This window comes from Malaclemys terrapin, chromosome 10, assembly GCF_027887155.1.
Source record: "Malaclemys terrapin pileata isolate rMalTer1 chromosome 10, rMalTer1.hap1, whole genome shotgun sequence".
Classification (NCBI taxonomy): Eukaryota; Metazoa; Chordata; order Testudines; family Emydidae; genus Malaclemys; species Malaclemys terrapin.
Genome location: NC_071514.1, coordinates 78,267,140 through 78,294,753, shown reverse-complemented (window position 1 = coordinate 78,294,753; position 27,614 = coordinate 78,267,140). Strand labels below are relative to the sequence as shown.

The window sequence follows — 27,614 nt, the reverse complement described above, 5'->3', positions numbered from 1 at the left end:
AAACAAAGTTTGGGAAGGATGCAGGGGGAGGAGCAGGGGCCACTTTCCAAAAAGGAAACAAACCCGACCTAGGATCTACAAACTACAACAATTTTCCATTGACCAATCAGGAAAGGGCAAGCCAAACGCACACCAAATTTGGAAAGTTAATACTGGAAAGGGAGGAGAAAGGGAGGGGAGCTGAGCGAATGAAAACCTCCTCCCAACACACGGAGGGAATAAACAGGAGAGGGCTCAAGCTCTGAGCTCTCTCCAGGCCTCAAAAACATATTCTTCGAAAGGGGACAAAAGCAGTTTTGCAGCTAATAACCCAACACGGAGACAGAGGCCTCAGAGAAGGCCGCACTGAGATTCACATTCTGGAGATCCAGTTTATCTACTCAGCGAAGAACATTCACTCTCTCAAGGAAAAAAATAAACGCAGATCTCATTCACTTCCTGAAACACGAAAGACAGGATATGAGGGTGGAGAGGAGGAGGGGGTGAGGAGCAGAACAGGGATGTTTACAAACATGTCAACTCCTCCCCATCAAGAGGAACACAAAACGAAAGGCATTTGGGCAAGCAAAACCTCAAAGTCTTTTGAGGTTTTCGAAGACTCTGCTGTATTTGCTTCTGCTAAGGCAAACGGATGCAAACATCAATCATCTTTGGTGAATCATCTCTGCTGGCGCAGAGCAAAATTCAGCACTACTATTTCCACTCTCTCCCTATGCCCCAAAAAAAAAAAAAAAAAAAAAAATCCTAGTGGAGTCATGTATCAGTTCCAGACATATACCAGAGTCAAACGTGCCCCCTCTGTGAGGAACGTAAGCCACACTGTGCTGCCTGACACAAAAGGACCACAAAACTACCCACCTCCAACTCCCTGCTGCAACTAGCTTCATTTAAAAGAGGCTGAATATAAACTAAAAATGCAGCCTGAACAGAGGACTCAAAACCACACCCACCACCAGCCCCCTCCTTTTTGAGTATTTACATTACACAGCAGTGCAACTTAGCAAAGAGGAAAACGTTTACCCAAACAAGCAATGTGGTTCCAATCCCAGGCAAAGCCAAACACTGTCTTCATGACGTCCAAGTCATTCAAGTTTTAATATACTAACTGCATTAGCACTAACAAGTAGGAGAGCCATTGTGCATTACCGCATTTTACAAATTGGTGAATAAGAAAAAACAAACCAAGGCTATTACATCAAACATACTTTGGTTGTTTTGACAACTAGAATATCTCCTATTGTAACAGTAAATGTATTGCATTATACTCTGTGCACGTAAAGAAGGTTAGCATTAGGAGATCTCACTTTGGCTCTTCACTATTAACTCTTGGCTGAGAAGCAAGAAAATAATTATTTGATTGTCTGATTAGACAAACTTCTGAACCTTTATTAATTATCTACATAATAGAAAATACACATTTATTAACTCCCAAATCTCTGAAGTCTATCAGTGGACCAAGTCTCTGACCAATATCATTCCCTATCCTTACTGACGGCTACCTTTACCCTAGCTTCAGGGCACATGTTGGCTCCAATTAAAAAAATAAAAATAAAAAATAAATTAACAAAATATAACTTATGGAAATGAAAATAAAATTTATAATAAATAATGCAACATAGCAGGCAAACACATTTATGCACATCTACGGAACACTTACATCCCTAGACCATCAAAGAGGTTTGACTCTATGCCCTTTTCTCATTCTTTAATTTTAGTTCTACGCATTTATTATACGAACGATTTGAGATCTTAAATCTCTATCCCTCACCCCTTGGACTTTTCAATTCATCTTTAAATAGCTTCCATGATCTGGAATATCACACAGTCAAGTTATTTTTAATGGGACATTTCACATATTAAGTGTACTGGGTAACCAATGCTAGGTTGGTGCTTGGAGAATGTGGATGGAATCTCCAGCGTCAACAAGGAGGGAAGACCAGAACCTTCTCTGCACTCTGTATCGCAGGTACCTTACCTGATAGTGCCAGTGGGGGAGGGCAGGGGGCTGACCAAGCTCCGGAGATCCGGCTCCGGAATGTGTATCTTCAGAGGTGATATCTGAGGATAAAGCGGCCGAAGGGGAGGTGATGAAGCTTCCTCCTTCACTTCGTCTTTATGGTATAAAGATGTGAATTGGATCTTTATGACTGTGCTAGGGAATCGGAAAGTACACCTGCAAAAGGGAAAGAGAGAAAGGATCAGTGTACTGCGCATAAACCAACTGGATGGAACTTGCAAGTCCATGCAGAGAGGTACTCATTAATCTGTGTAGCACTAATGAATTAATACGGTAAGAGTTTAGACCTCTCTACAGCACTTTTCCTTCCAGAATCCTAAACCACACTAACATTCATGAAGCCTACAGCGCCCCCGTGAGGATAAGAATTATTATGCCCATTTTATACATACATTAACTGAGTTTTGAAAAGTTAAGTGACTTTGCCTTAAGCCAAGCAGCGAATCAATAAGAACATAAGAACGGCCATACTGGGTCAGACCATAGGTCCACCTAGCCCAGTATCCTGTCTTCTGACAGTGGCCAATGCCAGGTGCCCCAGCAAGAATGAACAGAGCAGGTAATCATCAAGTGATCCATCTCCTGTCACCCATTCCCCGCTTCTGGCAATCAGAGGCTAGGGACACCATCCCTGGCTAATAGTCATTGATAGACCTATCCTCCATGATATTATCTAGTTCTTTTTTGAACCCTGTTATGGTCTTGGCCTTCACAACATCCTCTGGCAAAGAGTTCCATGGGTTGAATGTGCATTGTGTGAAGAAATGTTTCCTTTTTTTTAACCTGCTGCTTACTAATTTCATTTGGTGGCCCCTAGTCCTTGTGTTACAGGAAGCAGTAAATAACACTTCCTTATTTACTTTGTTGGGTGTCGTTTCTTACAATAACAATTTTCATCAGGTTAACGTTTTACATCCCTATTGGTAACCGGTAAGCATGAGTCTTACTGGTTAATCTGCCTTAACCGTTAACCCCCGGCCTCGGCCAGCCCTGCGCTGCCCAGCCCCATGCCGCCCGGCCCCGCCCGGATTGGCCCCAGCCATGCTGGCAGGACTGGCCCAGCCACTTAATCAGTTAACTATTTAAACAAATTGTTTTTAATCGTTTAAACTGTTAACTTTTTTAATGGTATTTACATCCCTAGTTACCAAAAATACCTAATCACAATCAATACAAAAGTAGAATAGCCATAAGGAGCAAAGACTGAGCAATAAACACTTACAGCCTTTACGGTGTAACCTGGACAACTGTTATATGCAACGTGAAAATTAGTCAGTAACATCTCTGTTCATACCACAGCACACTAGGCAAAATTTACGCAATAAACTGCACGAGGCAGTGTTAATGGGTTATCACTGATCAAACTGGTTTCTGATCAACAACAGAAGAGCTTATTTAGTAACAGATACTAAGCCATACAGTCCAAAGGGAAGTGACTAACACAGCCAGAACAGCACCCAGTAAGCCACCAAGACCTTGGTAGCGGTCTTTCATTTTATCTAGTACAAATTTGTCACAAACCTCAGTACAGCCCTAGAGAAGCATTGGGAAATTCAATGGGAAGTAAACTTTCTGGCATTTTCCATGTTTAAAATGGAACTTTTTAATTTTAGTGTTTTCAAGATAGATCAGGCTCTAAAAGTTAGTGTGCTGCACATTCCACCTTACCGCACTTCTAATTAGGCAATAATGTATAATCAATACGAGCAGTCCACGGATCACTGCATGACTATTTTTGCTTGTACCAGCGTCAGGGAGGCAGGAGAGAAACACAGGGTAGCGGGCTTCAGAGTGGAAAAAGTCGGCAGAATATAATTATGCGGAGGTCTTGTCTACAGTGAGAAAAAGAGGGAATCTCCCATCATTTCTCTAGCACCAGTTCGCTGCAGCTTCACATGTGCTAGCAATGCCACAACACTAGAGTAGATTGGGCACCAGCATTGTAACTTTGGTGTTATTAAACCCTGCAGAATTAGAGGATATGGTGGTAAGAACACCCGTGAGTGATTTACACTAGTGTTTCTAGTGCTGATGGCAGGAGAACAATTTCTACTAGACCCAAAATGGAAGATTTATCTCAGTTTTTCACTGAAGATGCAGCTCACTTCTCCCCAGGGTGTTTTTAAGGAATCAGCAATGAGTAGTGCAGAGCTAGCTTCCAGGGACATGAAGCTCCTGCTCCTCCCCATTTCATCTCCCAAGTGAGTTTGCTCAGTATTCAGGAGCTTGGAAGCACAATGGTTCTGCTGAATATGGCAGGAGCTTGTGTTGTATCGAAGTCACTTCAGAGGCCCTGCCACCTGCACTCAGCAATGCATTAAATAGAAAATCAGCACCTGCAATACAACCCAGCCATGTTTATTTAACCTTTCAAGGCAGGCTCCCCTGCAGTTTTGCTGAGAGAGAGCAATCTGACACAACAGACTATTAGTCCCAGACAACCTTGCAGGGGTGTAATAGACAAAGCCCAGCATGACCAACCCACAACAGGCTTTTGAGAGAACACTCAGGGTTAAGCTTTTGTACGCACCATGGGTTTCCTCACAGAAAGAAAAATATCAAACTGCAATGAGCATCACAGACTAAGGTTTTAAACTAGTAAATGCAATGTTTAGACATTTTTAAAACTCCTTAATGGGGACAGACCGCCCTTTATTTCAGTGTTATGGAATTATTATAATACCAGATGCCCAGTCTGTCCCCTCATTTGTGTCAAGACTGAAAAAATATATGGTTACCAAAGCTTTTAGTGGTTCCAAGCTGTTGCTGATCTTAATAGGTTTAACTGCACAAGGCCCGATGACATCATTGTGCAGGACAGGTATATATGAACAGCAGCCGTATATGCAACCTTCTACTTCAGCCTCATCTCAACGGGCATCTGTGTGCCAGCACTAGGGTTACCATTCGTCCGGATTTACCCGGACATGTCCTCCTTTTGTGTGCTAAAAATAGCGTCCGGGGGGAATTTGTAAAGCACTCACAATGTCCGGGATTTCCCCCTCCCCCGGCAGAGCGAGCGGCTGGGAGGGCTGCAGGAAAGTCCCGGGCTGGACTCCGGAGCAGCTTCCTCCTCCCACCCACCCCCCCCCCCCCCCCCGCATTCTGAGCCGGCCGGCAGCTCCTCCTCCTGCAGCCCGCTCCGGCAACCCTGTGCAGGGCCAGGGACCGGGTTTTGTGTTGTGCAGGGGAGCTCAGCCATGTGTCCGGCTGGCACAGAGCCCAACACCCTGTTCTGAGCAGCAGGGTAAGGGGGGGCAGGAGAAGGGACAGGGAGGTTCTGGAGGGGGCAGTCAAGAAACGGGGGGGGCTTTTGGAGGGGAGTGGAGAAAGTTTTGGGCAGTCAGGGTACAGGTAGGGGGTAGGGTCCTGGGGGGCAGTTGGGGGGGGTCTTAGGAGGGGGCAGTTAGGGGACAAGGAACAGGGAGTCTTAGGTAGGGGGTGGGGTTCTGGGGGGCAGTTAGGAGCAGGGGTCCCAGGAGGGGGCAGTCAGGGGACAAGGAGCGGGGGGTAGGGGGCTGGGAGTTCTGGGGGGGAGCTGTCAGGGGGCAGGAGTGGGGAGAGGGATCGGAGCAGTCAGGGGACAGGGAGCAGAGGGGTTTAGATGGGTTGGGAGTTCTGGGGGGGGCTGTCAGGGGGTGGGGAGTGGTTGGATGGGGCGTGGGAGTCCCAGGGGTCTGTCTGGGGGTGGGGGTGGGGGTGTGGATAAGGGTTGGGGCAGTCAGGGGACAAGAGGCAAGGAGGCTTAGATAGGGAGTGGAGTCCCGGGGGGCAGTTAGGGGCAGGGGTCCCAGGAGGGGGCAGTCAGGGGACAAGGAACGGGGGGAGGGTTGGGGGTTCTGGGGGGGCGGGAAGTGGGAGGGGCAGGGGCGGGACTAGGGCGGGGCTCCTCCCGTCCTCTTTTTTGCTTGTTGAAATATGGTAACCCTAGCCAGCACGACTTAATCCATTCCACTGTCTCACCTCATTTCTGCAGGAATGGTCCTTAGAATAAGGTACTTCACTCACCCCACACAGCTTCTCCACTATTCAACACTGCTACTCTATCAGTAGTGTGTGTATTTTAGTCACTCTTAGCTCCTTGAGCGGGACCCCATGCCCTTCTTGTTTCCTTTTTACCATACTCCTTTAGAAAGCCTAAAAAATATAAGGTAAACCAGAGAACTCTGCTTCGATTGCTGTTGTATTTTAATGCTGCAGCTCCCCGTCACAAATAAATATGAGTTACAGAGTATGAACTATCCCACTCTAAAGGTATGTTTAGATGAAGACCATTTGACATTGCTTTGGCTCTCTAGCCCTACCTGCAGCAATCTGATTCAGTCGCACGTCTTAGCCACACCCTCAAATTGGAAGGGAGGGATAGAAACAGGAGCGCTGGGCCTATAGCATGAGCTAAAGATCAATCCATGTGCTGCTGTGTGATGATTTCATGTTAAGAACTGCAGGCTTCCCTCTCCACTGGAGGAGGACCCTGAGAACTACAACCAGTTTCAACATAGTCTCCCTAGCTAGCACGGAGATGGCTATTTTGTCAGAAAACTGTGACACAAACATCAGATAAGGTAGGTTAGCTTAATGCACTTTGCTTATCAGGGCTTTGTCTACATTGACTTTTCTTATACCTTTCCACAGCTGTACCTCCACCAGTAGTAGAAATGGCAGGAACTTGCTAGCCAAGATATGGTCATTAAATTGTGTCAAGCCCTATCATCTAAATCTGATTAAAAAGCTGGTAGCTAGTTTATGCTACAGAATTACAGCTGCATCTTGCTGCACACCTAAACATGGTTACAATTTTTTTCTAATGTAGCCAGGGCCTAAGGAATCAATGCCACCAGGAAGCATGCACTCCAGATTCCCATCAACCTCCATTGAGTTTGAGGTGAGTATCCTATAGTAGGATCAGGTCCTGAAGTAGAACATTGTGCCTAGAATTGCTGTTAAGGTTTGGTTCTGTTTGAGGCTGCTAACATTGGCTAGTCTACCTGTATTACTGATTATTCACACTGTTTGAGCTAGTGCTTCACAACAGTATGCAAACGTTCACTAATTATTATGGACATGTGCTGGTGAGAAACCAGCTGGAGAGCAACCCTATCAGAAACGTAGGGGGTCTCCTTAAGTTTTCACCAGCAAAAGCTCTGCGTTTCCAATTATGCTGCAACTGAATGCAGCTTTTTTCCCCCAACGTTTTCTTAGTTACTTTTCTTCCCTGCCCTGACACCAAAAAAGTCCACCCTAAATCTACATTGAAGTTTGGGATACGAGGTACATTTATTTGAGAAGGCGGCCGAGAATGAGCGGGGTGTGTGTACACCAATGTGGGATTTGCAGATGCCTGGGTTTATGCTTTTGCAAAGGAAGAGATAACAGGGCAGAACACTCAGCACTAAATCAGGACTGCATGTATATTTCTAAAAAAGAAAAAAAATCTGTTAAAAGCTTCAAATAAGTTACAGTATTTGATTCATACTGCACATCTCTTCAAGGACTCCTACCAGCCAATATTCTCTAATGTTTCCATCAAAAGAGAGACCACTTTGTGAAAGCACAGATTAGACACAACATAACAGTGGCCTCCTTCAGATGCCTTTGGAATTCCCAGTTGATATGATTGCAGACCATATTAGTGCTCTACAAAGCACTAAGTTTTACTCGACACTTGCTACTGGCAGTAGTTCTGTCCAATAATAACTGGCCATACACACCTCTACCCCGATATAACGCGACCCGATATAACACGAATTCGGCTCCAACACGGTAAAGCAGCGCTCCGGGGGGGCGGGGCTGCGCACTCCGGTGGATCAAAGCAAGTTCGATATAATGCGGTTTCACCTATACAGGTCTGTCTCATCTTACATGGGGGTTCCGTTCCACGGTTAGCGCGTAAAGCGAAAACTGCGTATAGCCAAAACCCCACTGAGTTCAATGGTGGGTGAAATCGTCCGCACTACAGGTATAGTATTAAAACTGTTGTTTTTCTCTTTTGTTTTTTGTTTGTTTGTTTTTGCCGACCGCGTAAAGTTGAAATCGCGCATGTTAAATGCGCGTAAGATGCGACAGACCTGTAATGCGGTAAGATTTTTTGGCTCCCGAGGACAGCGTTATATCGGGGTAGAGGTGTAACTATCTGCCAGTTAGTGGCAGACTGTTACAACACACATCATAATTCACACCTTTATTTCCTGTAGGAGAGGGGTTCGTACGCCTTGCAATGACCGACAGTTGGTTTTTGTGGGTTTTTAGTTTTGTTTTTTGAAACAGCTAGGTCTCTCCATCTAACTGCACCTCCAGAAAACTCATAAAAGCAAGTTGAAGAAAACTGACTGTTCACTGCCTGCATAAATTCCAGAGTGATTGCTATGCCCCTGCTGCACAAGGCTACAATGGCTGCATCATGGAGAAGGCTCCTGCCCCTGATTGCAGAGGTGTGGGTGCTGCTGGTATCACCACATAGAAAGGACAAGACTTTTCAAAAACTTCCTAGCCATCCTCCTCACCCTGGACAACACAGCATACATCAAGGCAACATTCATGTGGTGAACCAACGATAGTGACCACAAGCATTTCATCAATGTAAGATCTGCAGATAAAATGCTAGGAAACACTAGCCTTTACATAAAATATCCCTCCTCCCCCCCAAAAATAAGCAGACTGTAGGGGAAATTGTTTGAAAGTAAAGAAACCACAATGAAAGGTCTTTACCACTACATGATCCTATACTGAACTGAGAGACATTAGACAAAACACTTACATAGGTTAGAAAGAGAATACTACAGCCTTGGTTTCTTTCTTAAAGCACACTATGTGGCATTCAAGCCCCAACAGCTCCTGCTAAGCTCTAATGCATAATGGAAAAGGGAAGATACATTAGAGATTAAAAGGGCCAGGAAATAACGTTTGAAAGTAAAGATTAATAGAACCATTAATAATTCAAGTTAAACCATCACAGAAAAGCAAGATGACAAAATGAAGACGACATACTGACTGTGAAGGACTCTAGATAAAAAACAAAACAGTGTTACAGTTTGTCAGATAGTAGGCACTGTAGGAAAAATACAAAACGGGGAAAAAAAATAAACAAAACTGTAGGTAGGTCTAGTATACAATACTCATCACCAGCAAGTCAGTGCCACCTGTGCTTATCCTCCTTATTTTGTCATAGCATGTGATCCCACTGTACTCAGAAGGTTCAGAAACAAAAGAGTTTGAAATGCAGATGCTGCTAGTGTGCAGAGTGGGGCTATGATGGAGTTGAGGTTGAATTGTATTTTATGCAATGCTTCATTATAAATATACTTTGGGGAATGGGATCACAAAAAAAGTAATAATGTCATTTCTAGGGTTCACTTAAAATAGCAGGAAAGGGAGTGAAGATCATGCCTGCTTTTTTAAATGGGGAGAATTTTAGTGCTTGCAAACAGTGCTGTGCTTATAGCCCTGAAGGCCAAAATCTTCCCTTTATTAAAGTAACATGAGCAATACAGGCAGCAGCCATTCAATCTTCCTCTAACCACCCCACCACTGAGATTTAGCCATGAGTTGAAGGACCACCTCTTAGGATGAAGGGGTAAACAGTCTTTAGAACTGATCAATTCCTCAGTTTATATTGGCACTGCCAGTGTGCCAATCACAGCAACAACTGGGATGGGAACAGAGCGACTGTCATAACTAGTTGCAAAGGTTTCATTACAAGCCTTCTTAGAGTCAGTCATTCAAAAAACAACCTTAACTCTGCCTCCATAACTGTGCCTACCCTCAGTCCAAGGACCACAATCATTTTACCCCATCAATCTACATAATCAGATTCCAAGAATGTGTCTGTATGTTAATCTATAGCCTAAAATATCTGTTGAGTCAGTATGAAGTGATAGAAGCAACTATTCAAGAGCTCTTTGTTCAGAATATCACCAGGCTGAATCATCACTGGGTTTTGCTGTCTCTTACCATCCACTTTTTAAATTCTGGGACTTCGACTTTATAAGTTGTACCCATAGAACAACATGAGCTTTCAGCTACTAGTTAGAACATAAACTCCCGGCATAGGGACGCTGTTTTATTTCTATATCCAAGGGCTCGACTTTACTACTGGGAGATCCACACTGCTGCAATCGATGCAGCAGGGGTTGATTTAGCGGGTCTAGTGAAGACCCACTAAATCGACAGCAGAGTGCTCTCCAATTGACCCCAGTACTCCACCTACCGGAGAAGAGTAAGGTAAGTCGACTGGAGAGCGTCTCCCGTTGACGCAGCACAGTGAAGACACCAGAGTAAGTCGACCTAAGCTAAGTAGCTGGAGTAGCATAACATAGATCAACTTACCCCGGTAGTGAAGACAAGCCCCTAAGGTACTCCTTACATTTATGACACTATAACAAAATAAAAATCTCATCTTCACTAGACTTTGTATTTGTCTAGTTACTTATTCCAAGTTACCTCGAGATACCTGACACTTTTACAGGTTAGTGTGGACAGTCCCCACACATTTACTCCAAGCTACCAACGATTTTCCTTTATTCATCCCTAGGATAAAAAAACAACCTTTATAGTCTGGAACAACCATGTGGGGAGTGTCCCCAGCAGCTTTTACAAAGGTGTTAAACGCTACAAGATAACTGGCAATCTAATAACTTGAGAGAATAATCTAGTGAATAGCAGGAAAATTCAGTCAGGCCTATCTATGAAAATCAATTTTCCCACAAATTAGGAGATAGCAATCCATTCCCTGTTCCCACAGTGTAAAGAAGCAATCTAAAAGGAGATGCCTCAATCAATGCAAAGGAAGAACTACTGGTAAAATTTAGGCCTCAGTATGCCCAGTGCCAATTTAAGACTATGTAGAAACTTCAATGATCTGCCTCACTTTGGCCCAAGTATGAACCTATCCCTTGAAGTGCTGCCTCCAAATTGATAGGGGAACCATTTTTGACAAGAGAACTAATATTTCAGATTAACATTATTTGCTGAAACTAGATTGTTACACTCTTTTGATCATTAGGGGGGGAAAAAAAAAAAAGGTGAACTGTGCATGCTCAGTACATCATTTGATAATTGACGTCTGTTGATTTACAACTATCTTATTCTGCATACGTAAAATAATTTGTCCTTTTTATGACTAGAGTACATCCAAGCTTCAGCTTTTAAAACCCAATGTAGTTTGTATTATTTGAATCCAAAAAGGGTCAAACTTTTTGCATTCCAGTAATTCTCTCAGACAAACCAAATTTTGTCTAACCTGGCAAAAATAAACTCTCTCTCAGCTTGAGTCTAAGCATGGATAGCATCATCCCGGAAAGGATTATTTCTGTCAAAGTTATAGCGGTCTTAAACCAGGAGGGGTGCAGTGAAGCCTCTTCCTCAACTTTAAATAAAGCTTCTTTAGTTGGATTCTATAATGAATGTTAGTAGGTAACTATATTGCAAACACATAGCAGGATAGCTCTTCAGAGGCTTGCAGCAAGTAATATAGGGGAGAGAGTACTGTTAAACACCTGATTTTATACTTTGATTTTACACAGATATCCTCCCATTCCTTTTGTGTTTTTTCTCCAACAGAAATTTTTCTTAAAACCCATTTTGTTCCCAAGACTCATTTCATCTGCAATACCTCTGAGAAACCAAGTCATCTACTTAACTAATTAATTTATCTCTTGAGTGAAAAGCTCATTTGTATATAGACAGGGGGTCAAATGTTGGGATGGAGAAGCATAAAGACAAGGGACCATTGTGTGTATTTAACTACAGATAAACCCAATGTAATAAATAAGGCATGTGCCTATCACCACCATGATCAATTTACCCGCCTAGTGCCCAGCAGGGGAGAGAAGCCAGGGCCCCGCACCTGCTGGGGACAGAGTACTCCGGGGCTGCGGGCGCCGGTATTCTCTGTCCTCGCAGCTTCTCTCTGGATTTATATATATATTATGTAACATTAAATATGATGTTTTTCGTATTATTTAATGTACAAATACAAAATAAGCCTTGAAAAATTGTTGGCGCCCGCCACACTCTTCTGAAAACATGAATGTGCTACTGGCCACAAAAAGGTTGGGGACCACTGGTCTAGGGGAATGTACATCCCTTCATTCAGTTCCGTGCAGTGAAGAACGCTGTTTGCAACTGAAGTCATCAGGCAGCGTACTCTGTTGTAGTCAATGGAGAAGCCAATGCTGTGCAGAAGATGCACAAGGAATTTGTTACAGGGTTTAGAATGAACTGTTAAAGCAACAGCCACTTGTAGCGGTAGATTACTCATACACCACAACTGTGCAGCATATGCGTTGGCAACCTCTCTTTCACTCAAACACTCATACATGAGGCTTTGCAATGAAATGGCAGTTTTGTGCTCCACTTGCTTATTGTCAGACTTGCTGGTGCTGAAGTCACTGTGACCACCAGATGCATCACTTTAAGCAGTACAGATCAAGCAGTATTATTTTTTTAGGTTTGGCATCAACTATGGATCCCTGAAACTCCCACATACTGCAGGGGAAAAAAAAAAAAAAAAAAAAAACTTCCTGTAAAAATGTAGCAGCTGCAAACGGTCTTCATATTACTGTTGACATTAGTGCTTTCTTCTACTTTTGACAGTGCCATGTCTTTTGCGGCTTTTAGGGATTAAATTTCTGCGGATAGGATTGCTAAAAATTACACATCCATATCCCACACTTCATCTTCAATAAGTGCTTTAAGAGCCTTTCTGCTAAGCATTTGTTCCTCTTCAATCCCGTTCAAAGCTCATTTCTCTGTACTTAGATTCCGCATCAGCCATCACCACCACTTTCCCATCCCTTAGAGCTTATGCAAGACAATTTATGAATTTCTGCCAAGTCACTCAGTTTGCAGTAATAAAATTAATATTCGTTTCTGTTGCCTTTACCTTTTGACACAACACTTGTATACATTATTGGTATATCACTCAATGTGATGTGATATGCAACGTCATATGCGTGGGCATCTTTTGGGTCAATGCACCTACTTACTTTACTTCCATGCAACAGTTCTCACTAACAGTTCATACAGTTTCTCATGTGTCTCACATGTTAAAACTGTGCTTAATGGACACTTTGGAGCGTCTGGATTACCACAGTAAAGGTGTTCTCAAAATGCATTCCATGGGACCTAATGTAAGGCATGTCTCGCCTACAGCTGGCACGTGTCCCGGCATCTTCAACTTTTTCCTGATGCCCGATGCACTTCAACCTTGCCAAATTCAGTTTATGGGTGCACTTCTTATAGCATGTAAGGTGCCAACAAGCATTGCATTTAACCAGGTCCTCTCCAAAGATTCAGCAACCGGTGTCAGTACTTCGTCTCCCTTCTGAGGGCTAAAAATCATCAAGACCAAAGTAAAAACAAGAATTTTGTAATAACATAATTAATTACAATCTCACAATAATTTATGTAATTATGTGCATACTGTTTGCAGAGGGATTCCCGTAATTCCTGGCTGGATGCTGACATCTTAACCAGTGCCTCATTACATAAACAAAGCTGATAATCAATACCAGTGAACCACTCTTTTGTCAATGATGACAAGTCAATTTGAAGCACCCTTTCCATTTACATTAATCTGTAATATTAAAAAAGTTAATCAGGTATCATGTTCTGAGCATTAACAAAAATTAATAACGGAGATATACCTATCTCATAGAACTGGAAGGGACCTGTAAAGGTCATTGAGTCCAGCCCCCTGCCTTCACTAGCAGGACCAAGTACTAATTTTGCCCCAGATTCCTAAGTGGCCCCCTCAAGGATTGAACTCACAACCCTGGGTTTAGCAGGCCAATGCTCAAACCACTGAGCTATCCCTCCCCTGTCAGTCTGGAACCACAATTTAATTTTTCTGACAACTATGTGTTTGATATGCAAGTCTTAAGTATAATTATAAAAAGTTGATTTTTAAACATTTTCTCAAATATATATAACTACTTAATTGTTCTAGGGTGTCACGGTTGGTATCATTCATGGGAGAAAGGGCTTTTGAACAATACCCAACTCAACCCACTTCCAACAAAACTGTATTATCAACAATTCCACCAACCAGAGGACCTGGAGATTGGGGGGTGGGGCTTCAGGAGGATGGTGGTGTAGTAGCAAGTGACTCCTGCCATGCCACAGAGGGTGACAACATTGAAATTATGATTTCTAGAAATCTAATGACATCTCCCTTACCTTTAACTCACCCCGGGAATTACACATGCTCCCAGTCTGTAAGGAGTTACTACCAGTCCTCCACACTCAGCAGCAGAGAAACATCCACAAAATATTTATTTTTCAGACCAAAAAATCTTATCATCAAACAAATGTAGAACCACAGAAATTTTGCTGCCCCTCATGTTATATATTTGTTTGATAAAAAGATTTTGATCTTAAAAACAAATTTATTTTCTGACCAGCATCTTGTGGCTGTTTCTCTGGTGCTGAGTATGGAGGAATGGAGTATCTCCATAGTTAGGGAGTCATGATGATAGAGGAAGAGTCAGCACTGCAGAGTACTGGCTTTTCTGGAAAATCTTCACTGCTCTCAGCCAAAGCATGGACTGAGACAGCTGAGTCCAGGAGGTAAAGGCAGGAAAATCTAACAACATCATGGGCAGTTCTCCCACCCACTGGAAGCAAACAGGTTTCCCACTGCCAAATGGCAGTCTGATATTTCAGCCCATGCCGTTGGAGAACATCTCAGCATGCAACAGAGGAACATATCTGAAAACTGTACTATCCCACCCTGCTGGTGCCAGCGGGCACTGGTGTGTCCATAGCTGGCAAAGGATTTTGTGCTTAATGCCAGACTATATAGGGACAAACTCCAGCTGCCTGCAAAAAGCTTGATGAAACCAACAACCATTTTTGTTATTCAGAAGAAGTAGGGAATGCGCCACTTGGAACCATTAGCCAATATAACCAATGAAGATTTAGTATCAGAGCCTGCAGAGACTACCAATAAATAAAAATTAAAAAATAGATTATATTAAATATAACCATCGTTATGCTAATAAAAACTTCATTGAGAGATTTTTGCTACAGAAATTATGACTGAACTTCTGTGGAACACAAGTCTAGATGTAGCAAGAGTGGCACCAAGTCCTGCTAACTAGCATTATAACGAACAGGATTTTATCAATCACTTGCCTGGTGTGCTTCCCATGAAGACCAGTTTACATGATGCGAGCTGTCACACTTAACGTTTCAGTTGCAGAGAGACACATTTACCTCCCCCAGAGCGGACTTAAAATTACAACTATACATGTTTTTCTTACAGTGCTTCTTACTAAAAAAGGCTCTGATAGATGTTATTTCTCTTGCCTTCCCAAGCCACAAGTAACGAAGCTTCATAATACTGAATGTGCCGTGACTACACTAGCTGCATAAAGCTACCCCATAACCAGTGTCCTCGGACTACTGTCTACAATGCCTCCCATTGAGCAGCTCGGTCTGGACTAGCTAAACGCTCCTGGAAATTGCCAAGAACTTCTTTCACAGCCAACGTTCCATACTATTGATTGAACAAGCTGCAATTTCACGATTAGCTTAAGAATTTTCACCCATCCTCATCCTGGAGGGGTAACTGGGTAGAACTCTATGGCCTGTTATACAGGAGGTCAGACTAGATCATCTAATAGTCCCATATGGGCTTAAAATCTACAAATTATTTACCAAAGAGCATTACTCCACTTCAGATCCAAACTAAAACTACGTCCCATCATCCAAACACTTTCCCTCCCCCTTTCCGCATATGTGTAACATGAAATGCAAGCCATTCATTGTGGAAAAAAGGGCCTTTTCTATCCTGGTTAATCATTTCACCGATGTAGGCACCTGAGGACCTGAAATATCAAAGCCTCTAGAAATATAAAGAAAATGTAAAATCACTCCATATTTTTTAATTAACGCCAATTATTCCAAACCTGAATTCACACACAAAAAAGGAACGAAGGAGAAAAATGAAAATGGTTTCTTTGTTCCAACAAGTGTTTCCCAATTGTCCTGTACCCATGGTAATCCTGCCATAGCAACCAGCAGTTCGTGTTTACAAGAAGCATAAGTAGGTTTATGTAGTCTCAACTGGGATGTGCAACCCCTATAGGCTGCAACACAAGTGTTTTTTTAATGTGCTTCAAGCTCCCAACGTTTATTCAGTGATAGTCCGCGAGGAAAGGATGCAAATTAAGTGGGCTCAATAGATACAAGACTTCTCAAGTTTCAGAACGGCAAATTAAAACAAGTGCCATTTCTCATTTTCACACATGAAACTTTTTACTAACATTTCTCATTGCAGTTACATAGATTAAAAGTTATTTACCATATGTAATTCATCTATGTACAATTCAAAGAGAACACACCACAGGTTGCCTGGGGACTGCATGTTACTATGTATTAGCGGTGTTTCCAACACAGCAAGACAGGATTTCACACAAGCGGAGGACGTGCTCTAGTGCAACTGTGTCTATTTAAAACAAACTTTACCTGCATTATCAGGCAAAACACTAATTATACACAAAAATGTCTCTTAAAAGCACCAAGTAAGTAAGTTAGTTCTAATGAACCTTTTCTATTCAGCCTTGTGGCACAGGGCTCCACTTGATATTATGCCATTTCATCCAAGCTCACAAATGTATTAACACACCTTTCCACACAGAGGCACATTTTTAAAAAGGTATTTTGATCAAACTCCCATTTAGTGGGAAATGTGGTCTAGGGCAGTGGTTCTCAAACTGTGGGTCGGGACCCCAACGTGGGTCGCAACCCCATTTTAAAGGGGCCACCAGGGCTGCCTTAGACTTCCTGGAGCCTGGGGCCAAAGCCTGAGGGCTTCAGCCTGGGGCAGTGGGGCTGAGATTACAGGCACCCTGCCTGGGGCCGAAGCCCTTGGGCTTCAGCTTTGCCCTCTCCCTCACCTCCCCAGGGGTGCCAGGGATCGGGCGGGCTCAGGCTTCGGTCCCCCCCTCCTGGGGTTGTATAGTAATTTTTGTTGTCAGAAGAGGGTCATGGTGCAATGAAGTTTGAGAACCTCTGGTCTAGAGTTTAGAGCAGGAGACAAGTGGTCTAGACTTCGGGGTTCTATTCTCCATCCTGACACCATGTGTACACATACACAAAAATGCCTCTTTCTTCTCCTGATATATTTACTCAGCGATGTCCCAATCCATGTGTGACACTACACATTACTGAATTAGTGAAGAGTGATATCCCAAACACTAGACATCACAAAAGAAGTCAGCAAGACACAGATTAGAACAGAGCAAATAGTCTGTGTACATATTATCTTGGTATAATCAGCAAGTCTGAGAAAAGAAATACTAAAAAAAAAAAAAAAAAAAAACCTAACATCACAAAACAGCAAAATGCTACTTTGGCAATATATATTCTTTAAAAGTTTGAGAGAGCCTGGTGAGGGCTCTTTGAACACTTCAACACTGAAAGGGAGAAAGCATAGCTTCCAAGAAAAGTTTATACTGAAATAATGCTGTTGCAATTTAAATCAGCTATTCCATTCTCTATACAGATATCTTGACCAGATTATCTTGTTGGCTGTATATAAGACAAATTTTAATTACCATCAACAGCACACACACCAATTGATAAATCCACACAAAAATAAAGAATATGAGAGCGACATTGTTCCTATCAAGAAAAAATACTGGTTAATGTCTCAAATAAGAGGATGCTAGATTGTTTATTTCTCTCCACTAAATTCACCTACGGTAGATGAAATCAAGTGTCATGCCTAATTCTGCATTTCAATACCTTTTGATGGTTTCTTCAGTACTGTTTTGGTTTTACCATTCCCAAATGCCTAGGGATGTCAGATTCATTTTTATTCTGCCATTTGAATCTTCACTTTACCAGTCTTATTTACTATGCTATATTGCTCAAAACTGAGAAGAGCAAAAACCTGGTCCAGCCATGCTTTCTAAATAAAAGCCACAGTTCATGAAAATATCTAATTTCTCCAAAGTATCTCAAGTGCATTTCATAGATGGGTGAGAGAGAACTTCCACAGATTGAACCTAGCAATTGGTTTAACACCAGCAATGAAACTGGCAGACTGGAGGCTCCCTGTGGTCCAGACTCAGGTGTGCAGAGTAACTTTTTAGATAACTCAGTTCAATTAGTTTCCAAGGCACCGAGGTTTTACTTTGTAAATTAATGAGATACAAGCAACTCAGCTCAATGCAATTCTTGAAAACCTACTGAAAAAGCTCCCCTAGAGAAACACTGTTTTCCAACTATGTTCCCAGATCCAAGAGAGTGTTTGCAGCTCTGGGAATCCCCCATATCAGTTTTAACACCTGTGAGCCAGCTGGCCAGAATTTTACTTTAATTTACATCATTGTCTACAAGCAGTTGAAGGGAGTATATACCACACATCAAAATCTCAGTCATTTATGAGCCTTCATAAACACTTAACATTCTAGACCGGGGTAGTAGACAGACAGACTGCAGGTCAAATCTGGACTGCCAGATGCTTTTGAACGGACCCCAAAATCTTTTTATTTACGTATTATCATTATTGTTACTATTTTATTATTTTCTCTGAAGTCTGGACCTTGGCTATACCTTGACCAAGAAATTTGGACCTTGACAAAAAATAATTGACTACCCCTGTTCTAGACCCAATTAAGACAAACTTACTTATAGATTAAACAAACAACTGCATCCTACAAGGAAGGAAAAGTGTAAAACATTTGCTGAATGTAACACAGCCATGTGGTCTGATAGATATTTCCAGATGGAATGAACCCATGGAAGACGATCCCCAAAACCAATGTACAGCGTAATCACAGCTCTCAAAGAACTCTATTAGGAGACCAGTGGTTAAAACCACCAAGACACGGCCCATGTACTTTGGCCGATGACTCAACTAAAGTCCATTATACCACCCTTTAAAATATGCAGGCCAATAAAACTTGCCAGTTACTCAGTGCCCATTCATCAGCAGCAGGAAACAAAAAGGGAGTGCTATAATTGTGTCTCACTAAGTCTTACATTTCAAAACACTGGAGTCAGTTTCCAAATATTCCATTCATTCCAAACCACACAGGGCTCATTGCTATCAGAAGAGAGGCTTCTTTTCCCGTGGTGAATATTCAGTGCTGCTGTTCCTTTAAAGGGATTCAACCACCAAGGTCCAACAGGATGAAGAGGAGAATATTGTGTGGGTACAGAGTGAAACACTAGAAAATCTAATGTAATTACACACATAATACAAGGCTCTACCATAGACGAGCCTAACAGGTCTGTGCCTGTAATCTCTCTTATTGGAGTCCTCCCAATCCCTCACAGCTAGGAAAGCAAGTGGGCCTTGCAGCATGCTCTGAAGGTCAATAAAGGACGGTTTCAGACCCAGCGAGCATGAGCTCCAAAGCTGAGAATGCCATAGCAACTGGTCCTTCTATACAAGTGCAGCCCTGGCTCAGCACCCCTGCTGAACTCAGCTGTGGGATATAGGGGAGAGAGGAGGTCTTTCAGCGAAGTAGCTCCAGGAAGTCAACAGTGATTAGCCCCTTCCCACCATATTTTTCAAGCAGAATCCTGTTTGAGGCTCCACAGTTGTCATGTAGATATGAGCACAATTTAAATAAACATTAAGTCTCTGCTCAGCTGGAAACAAACAGAGTAGAGAGGTGACCCTCCTAGTCCCTCCCAACCCTCCTCTATGTCAATAAATCTTAACCTGGCTGTTTGAGCAGTGTTTAATCATAAATGGATTTAAACAAGCTCAGGAATATAAACAGGGGTGAATATCACTCACTGCAAGCGGGGAGAGAGTCTACACTGGAACGTATACATCGACACTGAAATAAAAGAGGTCAGCTAACTTGGGCTCATGGGGGCTCTGGCTGTGGAGCTAAAAATGCCCGTGTAGATGTGTGGGCTCAGGACCCTCCCCCTATCACAGGATCCCAGAGCTCAGGCTCCAGCTACACAGCAATTTTACAGCCCGCAAGCCCATCAGCTGACCCGGGTGTTCAATTACTCCCAAAGAGCCTGATACGGAGAGGTGCTCAGGACCCACTGCAGAACTGGGTCCTAAGCAATGAACAGAGTAAAGAATTGGAAAACCCATTAGGGATAATGTGTCAGAACCTGATGTTCATTTAAAAGTCATACCCAGACTAGAAGAGTTCAAAATTACCATCAGAAACATGCAGTGGTGTTGTAGCCATGTCTATCCCAGTATATTAAAGAGACAAGGTGAGTGAGGTAATATCTTTTATTGGACCAACTTCTATTGGTGAGAGCCGCTTTCAAGGTCTTTGTAGGCTCGAAAGCTTGTCTCTCTCACCAACAGAAGTTGGACCACTACCTCCCCCACCTCATCTCTCTAATCAGAGACATGGCATTCAGGAGCCAGAAACAAAAACAAACTGTGTAAGCTATTTAATATACTAATTTTTTAAAAGAAGTCTAAATTGTTTAGAATACCCACTCAGATGTATGGAAATAAACTATTCTCACTGATTTGGTCCCACTGCCAGTAGGGATACAGTGATGTTTATTCCTTCCTCTGTTGCTAATCAAGCTACAATTATCCTGTCCCTTTTTGCTTACTTTCTGCATTAGAATCAATGGAGCAAGCACAGCAATAGTAATGGGTAACTAACAACCATTCTTACAAGTGGAGTTCACCTTGCATAAACGGTGAATGTACATTCAGAGGACATTTGCAAGAATTTAAATATGTAAAGTTGAGGGCTGGACTGGATGCCTGTTTGGACTGGGCAATGGAATAAGGAGCCTCTAGGATACACATTAAAATACAGGTCAGGTTAATTTTGATTGAAAGAGGTTTAGTGAAAACAGCTATTTAGTGATTTATGTGGAATAAGTTGGTGGTCTCCATGCTCCTCTTATTAGACTGGCATCCACAACACAGGAAACACTACAGTGCTAATAAGCGATGGTCACATAACCACCACCCTATACCAGAAACCTACTGACTGCTATACTTACCTACGTGCCTCCAGCTTTCATCCAGACCACATCACACGATCTATTGTCTACAGCCAACCTCGAAGATACAACCGCATTTGCTCCGATCCCTCAGACAGAGACAAACACCTACAGAATCTCTATCAAGCGTTCTTAAAATTACAATACCCATCTGGTGAAGTGAAGAAACAGACTGACAGAGCCAGAAGGGTACTGAGAAGTCACCTACTACAAGACATGCCCAACACAGAAAATAACAGAATGCCACTGCCGTCACCTATAGCCCCCAACTAAAACCACTCCAGCACATCATCAAGGATCTACAACCTATCCTGAAGGGTGATCCCTCACTCTCAGACCTTGGGAGACAGGCCAGTCCTTGCCTACAGACAGCCCCCCAACCTGAAGCAAATACTCACCAGCAACTACACACCACACAGCAAAAACACCAACCCAGGAACCTAACCCTGCTACAAACCCCAGTGCCAACTCTGTCCACATATCTATTCAAGGGACACCATTATAGGACCTAACCACGTCAACCACACCATCTGGGGCTCATTCACTTGCACATCTACCAATGTGATATATGTCATCATGTGCCAGCAATGCCCCTCTGCCATGTACATTGGCCAAACCGGACAATCTCTACACAAAAGAATAAATGGACACAAATCTGACATCAGGAATTGGGATAGCCCAGTGGTTTGAGCACTGGTCTGCTAAACCCAGGGTTGTGAGCTCAATCCTTGAGGGGGCCATTTAGGGATTTGGGGCTTTAGTTGGGGATTGGTCGTGCTTTGAGCAGGGGGTTAGACTAGATGACCTCCTGAGGTCCCTTCCAACCCTGATATTCTAGGATTCCATTCAAAAAACAGTAGGAGAACACTTCAATCTCTCTGGTCACTCAATAAACAGACCTAAAAGTGGCAATTCTTCAACAACAAAAACTTCAAAAACAGACTCCAATGTGAAGCTGCAGAACTGGAATTAATTTGCAAACTGGATACCACCAGATTAGGCCTGAATAAAGACTGGGAGTGGTTGGGTCATTACAAAACCTGAACTTAATTTCCCCAATACTAATTTCTCCCTACTGTTACTCACACCTTCTGGTCTGTAATGGGCCACTCTCTGACCACTTCAAAAGTTATTTTTACTCCCTTGGTATCCTGCTGTTAATTGATTTATCTCATTAGACTGACCTCACACTTGGTAAAGCAACCCCATCCTTTCTTATATTTATACCTGCTCCTGTATTTTTCACTTCAGGCATCTGATGAAGTGGGTTCTAGCCCACGAAAGCTTATGCCCAAATAAATGTATTAGTCTCTAAGGTACCACAAGGACTCCTCGTTGTTTTTGCGGATACAGACTAACACTGCTACCACTCTGAAACCTGTCACCATAAGAATTGGCATTCTTGCTGGTAGTGAGTGTAGCAGCAGAGACTTCATTGACCGAGTGGGTGTCTTCCCTCAGGCTAAGTGGAGGCACACTGACAGGGCCAGGTAGCCAAGCACTGAACCTGGCCTGGTGTCACAGAACTTCACCTTTGTAGGGCTGTCAATCTGGCACCTTTGACCAAAAAAATAAAAAAAAAAAAAGGAAAAAAAAATAGATAATTTTTACTGCTTAGTTTTAAAACGGATTACTGAATTTCAGAAACATCAAACGTGCATGTCAAGTTACCTGGTAACGTCCTTTTAAATGAAGCTAACAGTACAGAACGGGCAAAACAGAAGTTCAACAAAGGCAACATCAAAGAGAGAAAAAATTCCTATTACTTATATGCCCCCCTTACAATAAGCACCAACATGATTCATAATGGATTAAGTATATTAGGATTTATTTTTTAACAAACATACTATACAGATCTTTTTCCTTCCCTTGCATCTCTACTCCATCAGATGGTGGCAAATTGTCTATTAGATCACATAAGCTAAGTTACCAAGAAGGAAGCCTGTCACTGTCAGAGAGCTGCAAAAAAGAGACAACTGTCCAGATTTGACCACCCTGCAACACAAACTAATGCCAGCTTCAAGATCACTAAACAAGACTTGAGTTACATTTGAATCAAGACCCTCTGGTGGAGAAAAGGCAATTCAACAGTTCACAAGGCAAAGCTCAGTAATTTCTCCTCTAATCTATTTCCTGATTTTCATCAACCATCTTGAAATGTGTTCAGCTACTTCACGTTCTTATCTAAATCTGTACTCCACAAGCAACCAGATGGCAAAGTCACTATGAAATCTTCTGGAGACACAACAGTCCTGTGATCTTGCTTTTCTGCACAATTTCACAGTGATGCTCATTTAACATACAAGTTCTCGTAAGGAAAGATCACATTCAATAGGCTTGATCCTTCACTCTCAGAGGTCAACGGGAATATTACCATTGACTTCAATGGGTACAGGATTGAGCCCATTGTTTGAGCGCTCTCTCAAGTGCCCAGCTTAAGCGCACAAAACGGTTAGGTTTCCATCGGCCTATGATGGAGAGTCTGCCTCTCCCCTTTAAAGTGCATTTCACAACATGCTAAGTGACGCAGGTCAGTTAAATAGCAAATACCGGTTCTGCAATCTAGAATATTTAGCCACTTAATATTCCTGGAGACATGCACCCCCAATTTTTTCTACAAGATCCTGCTTGACAACACAAGGCTAAATCAGGTTGCAAATCTACCACAGCAGGTAATTGCCAAAGAGGACTCGGAAAGGAATGAACACCACTTACATCTCTCTCACATTTCCCCAGTAGCCGTGAGGTTCTTTAAAATTATATTTAAGTAACCAGAAGTAATTGCTGGTCATGGTCATAATTTAAAGTGTTAATATTATTAGTTAGTTTATTACAGATCATTTTGGTAGACAGAGCCAGCTAACATGCTTCTCCTTCAATCATAAACCACCATACACACCTACTTCAGGGCCAGAAAAGCCCCAGCTGCACACACCCACAAGGAACTTCCTCGTGACAATTTTTACAAATGCAGTTATATTTTAATAAGAAATTATACATTACACTGAAAATTAAAAATTTAGAGACAGCAGAAAATTTAAGTATCAGAGGGGTAGCCGTGTTAGTCTGGATCTGTAAAAAGCAACAGAGTCCTGTGGCACCTTTAAGACGAACAGATGCATCCGACGAAGTGGGCATTCACCCACGAAAGCTTATGCTCCAATGCATCTGTTCGTCTTAAAGGTGCCACAGGACTCTGTTGCTTTTTACAGAAAATGTAATTGATTGTAAAAATTAAACTCCACAAAGTACTGATTATCCATTTCCATATTTAACACAATACAACATTCTTAAAAACTTATCTGAAACTGTTACAGAATGTCCAGTCTGCCATAAAACCTAGCCCCTTCCTTTCACTGAAGAAATCTGGTCAAACTCGCCATGGACACTTGGGGCCTTCAATGAATTCTTCTATGAACTTCTCTTGACAATGTCTTCCCATTACTACAAATATCCCACTCCTCACGTATTTTTATACCCTGGAGGAGGAGGAGGAGGAGAAGGAGGAGACTTATCCATCTGAAGAGACCAATTCATAAAATACCTTAACACCACAATTTCCTTGGGAGAGGCACTGTTTTGGCATCTTTGTTGAATACACTAGATTAGTTTAATTGTCATACAAATTACATCTGCTATGCTATCAACTTTCTCCTAATGGACCATTCATCACTAGTTTTCTTTGAAGCAGCCAGCTGATCTTGAAGGTCCCTCAATCCATCTCAAAATGTCTTAAATTTTCAAAACTGAGGAACTCCTCTCACATTAGCAGGCTGTGGAAAACAAAGCAATCTGTGAAATTCACAGAACATTTCTACTTCCCACATACATCTACCAGGAGAAACTTAAGCACAGGATGTTACTAACCTTTTACATTCAATCACACTTGCTAAGAGGATTCTAACACAATGCACCACCATTATATGTTTTCCTCTGAGCCTGGTTCAGTTCAATGGGAAAGCTACTTGGAGTGAACTAATGTGTTATTTATGTACATTATAAAAAACCTATCCAGATGGATTTAGACTTCATGAAATGCTCACTCAAGTCCATTCTGCTCCCTGTGAAGACATTTCATAATCCATTCAATACCCAGTAGATGAAGCCAGGATTACTGTTTAAAGAGTTGTTCTGAGGCTATCTTTAAAATATAATTTAAACCCTCTGATTGCTGGCATTTTCCAGACTCCAAGCCACATAAATGCTTAGGGCAATACATGGTGTATATTACACATGCATACCCGCAGCATCCAGAGTTAAGATGAACTTCAAAACAAGGCTTGGGAAGAGGGCCCAGAAATCCTGAGCTGGTTAGTCTCAACTCACATACCTATTAAAGAGGCTAATTCCAGGCTCACGGTATTCTGCAAGGGAAGAGCTCACTGGATCAACTTCTGAAAAGCTGCATAGCAGGATAGGGTTCAGATGTCACAGAACAAAACAAAACTATACCCCCCTCACCCCCCAGGTTATAGCCAGTAAGCAAGAAAGAGGTTTAACACATTTAAACTCATCCTGTTTTTATTATTGTGCTGAGAGCTTTTTTTTCCACAGAAAATAGTTTACCAAGGCAGAACAACACTGCCTTTTCCAAAACGGCAGCATGCATGCACTACCTTTAAGCCATGAAACTGAGATAATATACTCAACTATTGATGTATTCTCTTCCTCCTACCCTCACCCCTCCAATCCATTACAGTACATGGAAATAGAGGAAACTTTCCTTTGAGTTTTAATACTCATTTAATTTGGAAGCGTTAGAAGAACTTCAGTTAATATCTCAGCTCCCCAAGGAAAAAGGCACTAAGCTTCTTCTCTAGCTTTTTAAAAAATGAATTAATTCTTAGTCCATGTCTGCACCAGGGATGCTACAGCAGGACGGCTATGCTGCTGTAGTGTAGATACTTCCTACAGGGATGGAAGAGGCTTTTCCCCCTCAATGTAGGCAATCCACCTCCCCAAGCAGATATCTGGGTTGACAGAAGAATTCTTCTATCGAACTAGATGCATTTATACCAACGCTTAGTTTGGCATAACTATGTTGGTCATAATTTTAAGTATAGACCAGACATTGCTTGCAACACTTTCTGCTTTGTGCTCTAGAAGCACAAGAAGAAGAACAGGAGTACTTGTGGCACCTTAGAGACTAACAAATTTATTAGAGCATAAGCTTTCGTGGACTACAGCCCACTTCTTCGTTATGCATAGTCCACGAAAGCTTATGCTCTAATAAATTTGTTAGTCTCTAAGGTGCCACAAGTACTCCTGTTCTTCTTTTTGCGGATACAGACTAACACGGCTGTTACTCTGAAACCTGTCATAGAAGCACAAGGTACATCAAAAGGAACAAGGGACCACTTGGAGAAAGAGCATTTATCCTCTTGCAGAAAAGAGCTTTTCACAGAGATTTTGGCTTATCACACAACAAGAGGGTATTTGGTTCATTTAGCCACAAAACAGAATAATCTAGAGTACATTCAGATCATTTTAAAACAGATCAAGTCTAGACCTAAACTACTTGTTTAGTCATTTATAATAGGCAATTTATGAGTGCCTCGTTTATAACTCCTGGAGTACAAAGATAGTTGGAAATAGATTTCTATTTTAGGCTATGTCTACACTTGCAGAGTTTTTGCACTGTTAGTTTCAACGGCGATAGTGAACCGGTGAAAGAAAAATGCTGGTTTGTGTACTCACTCACTTCCACAGGTGTCAGAGAGTGTTTAGAGCGGCACACTGAGGGCAGCTCTCTCCATTTTGATGACAGGTCTTGTGGGAAAAAGGGGGGCGGGGGGAGGAAGAGGGTGTGATCGTGGGGCATCCAGGGTCCCTGCACAGCCTCCAGTTCAGCATTGCTCCAAGCAGGGGATCATTTGCTCTATGGAGCAGCCATTGTCACCTGGCCAGATAAGTGAGCACTTGCCAAGAAAACAGGAAAGGGAGTTTCAAAGTTCCTGGGGCTTTACAGGGGGAGGAGTGGATGTGTTTACCTGGTGTCAGAGCAGCAGGCCAGAGTGGTCACCTAGGCACTGTGGGATATCCTCCGGAGACTAAAAGCTCTGTAAACAGGAAGAACATGTCTTCACTTGCACATCACCACAAAAGCATCACCGGTAAGAGCTGTACGCCTCTCGTGGAGGTGGTTTTCTTTGTGGTGAAACTTCTGAATTTCACCGCAAAAAGTCATTGGCAAGTATAGACACTCCCACGGTTTTTGTGCAGAGAAAAAAAAAAAAAAGGGGGGGACTTTTTCCACCTTAAATGGCAAATGTAGACATGACTTAAGCACTTGATGGGAATATGCTTTTCCCATCTTAAGCTATGTCTACCATACACAGCTTTTAGCAACATGGCTGTGTCGCTACAGCCCTATCACTAAAAGTCGCACAGTGTAGCCGCTGTTTGTTGGGTCTCCTGCCAACAAAAAACTTCCACCCAACGAGCGGCATTTGCGTTGTCAGCAGGACAGCACTCCTGCCAACAACGCACCGTTCACGCTGGCGCTTGCTGTCGCCAAAACTTTTGTCTTTCAGGGAGGGGTTTCTCAAACAACTGTAGACATAGCCTAAGTCAGGGGTCGGCAACCTTTCAGAAGTGGTGTGCCAAGTCTTCATTTATTCACTCTAATTTAAGGTTT

General features: G+C 42.5%; 1 protein-coding gene across 1 annotated transcript in view; it reads right to left on the bottom strand.

Annotated features, from left to right (window-relative positions):
• Positions 1-27,614, bottom strand: part of FOXK1 (forkhead box K1) — a 67,451-nt gene that overhangs the window by 28,491 nt on the left and 11,346 nt on the right. The window contains exon 2 of the mRNA XM_054041246.1: positions 1,976-2,173. Within this exon, the coding sequence (XP_053897221.1) occupies positions 1,976-2,173 (198 nt within the window). The remainder of the gene's footprint in view (positions 1-1,975; positions 2,174-27,614) is intronic.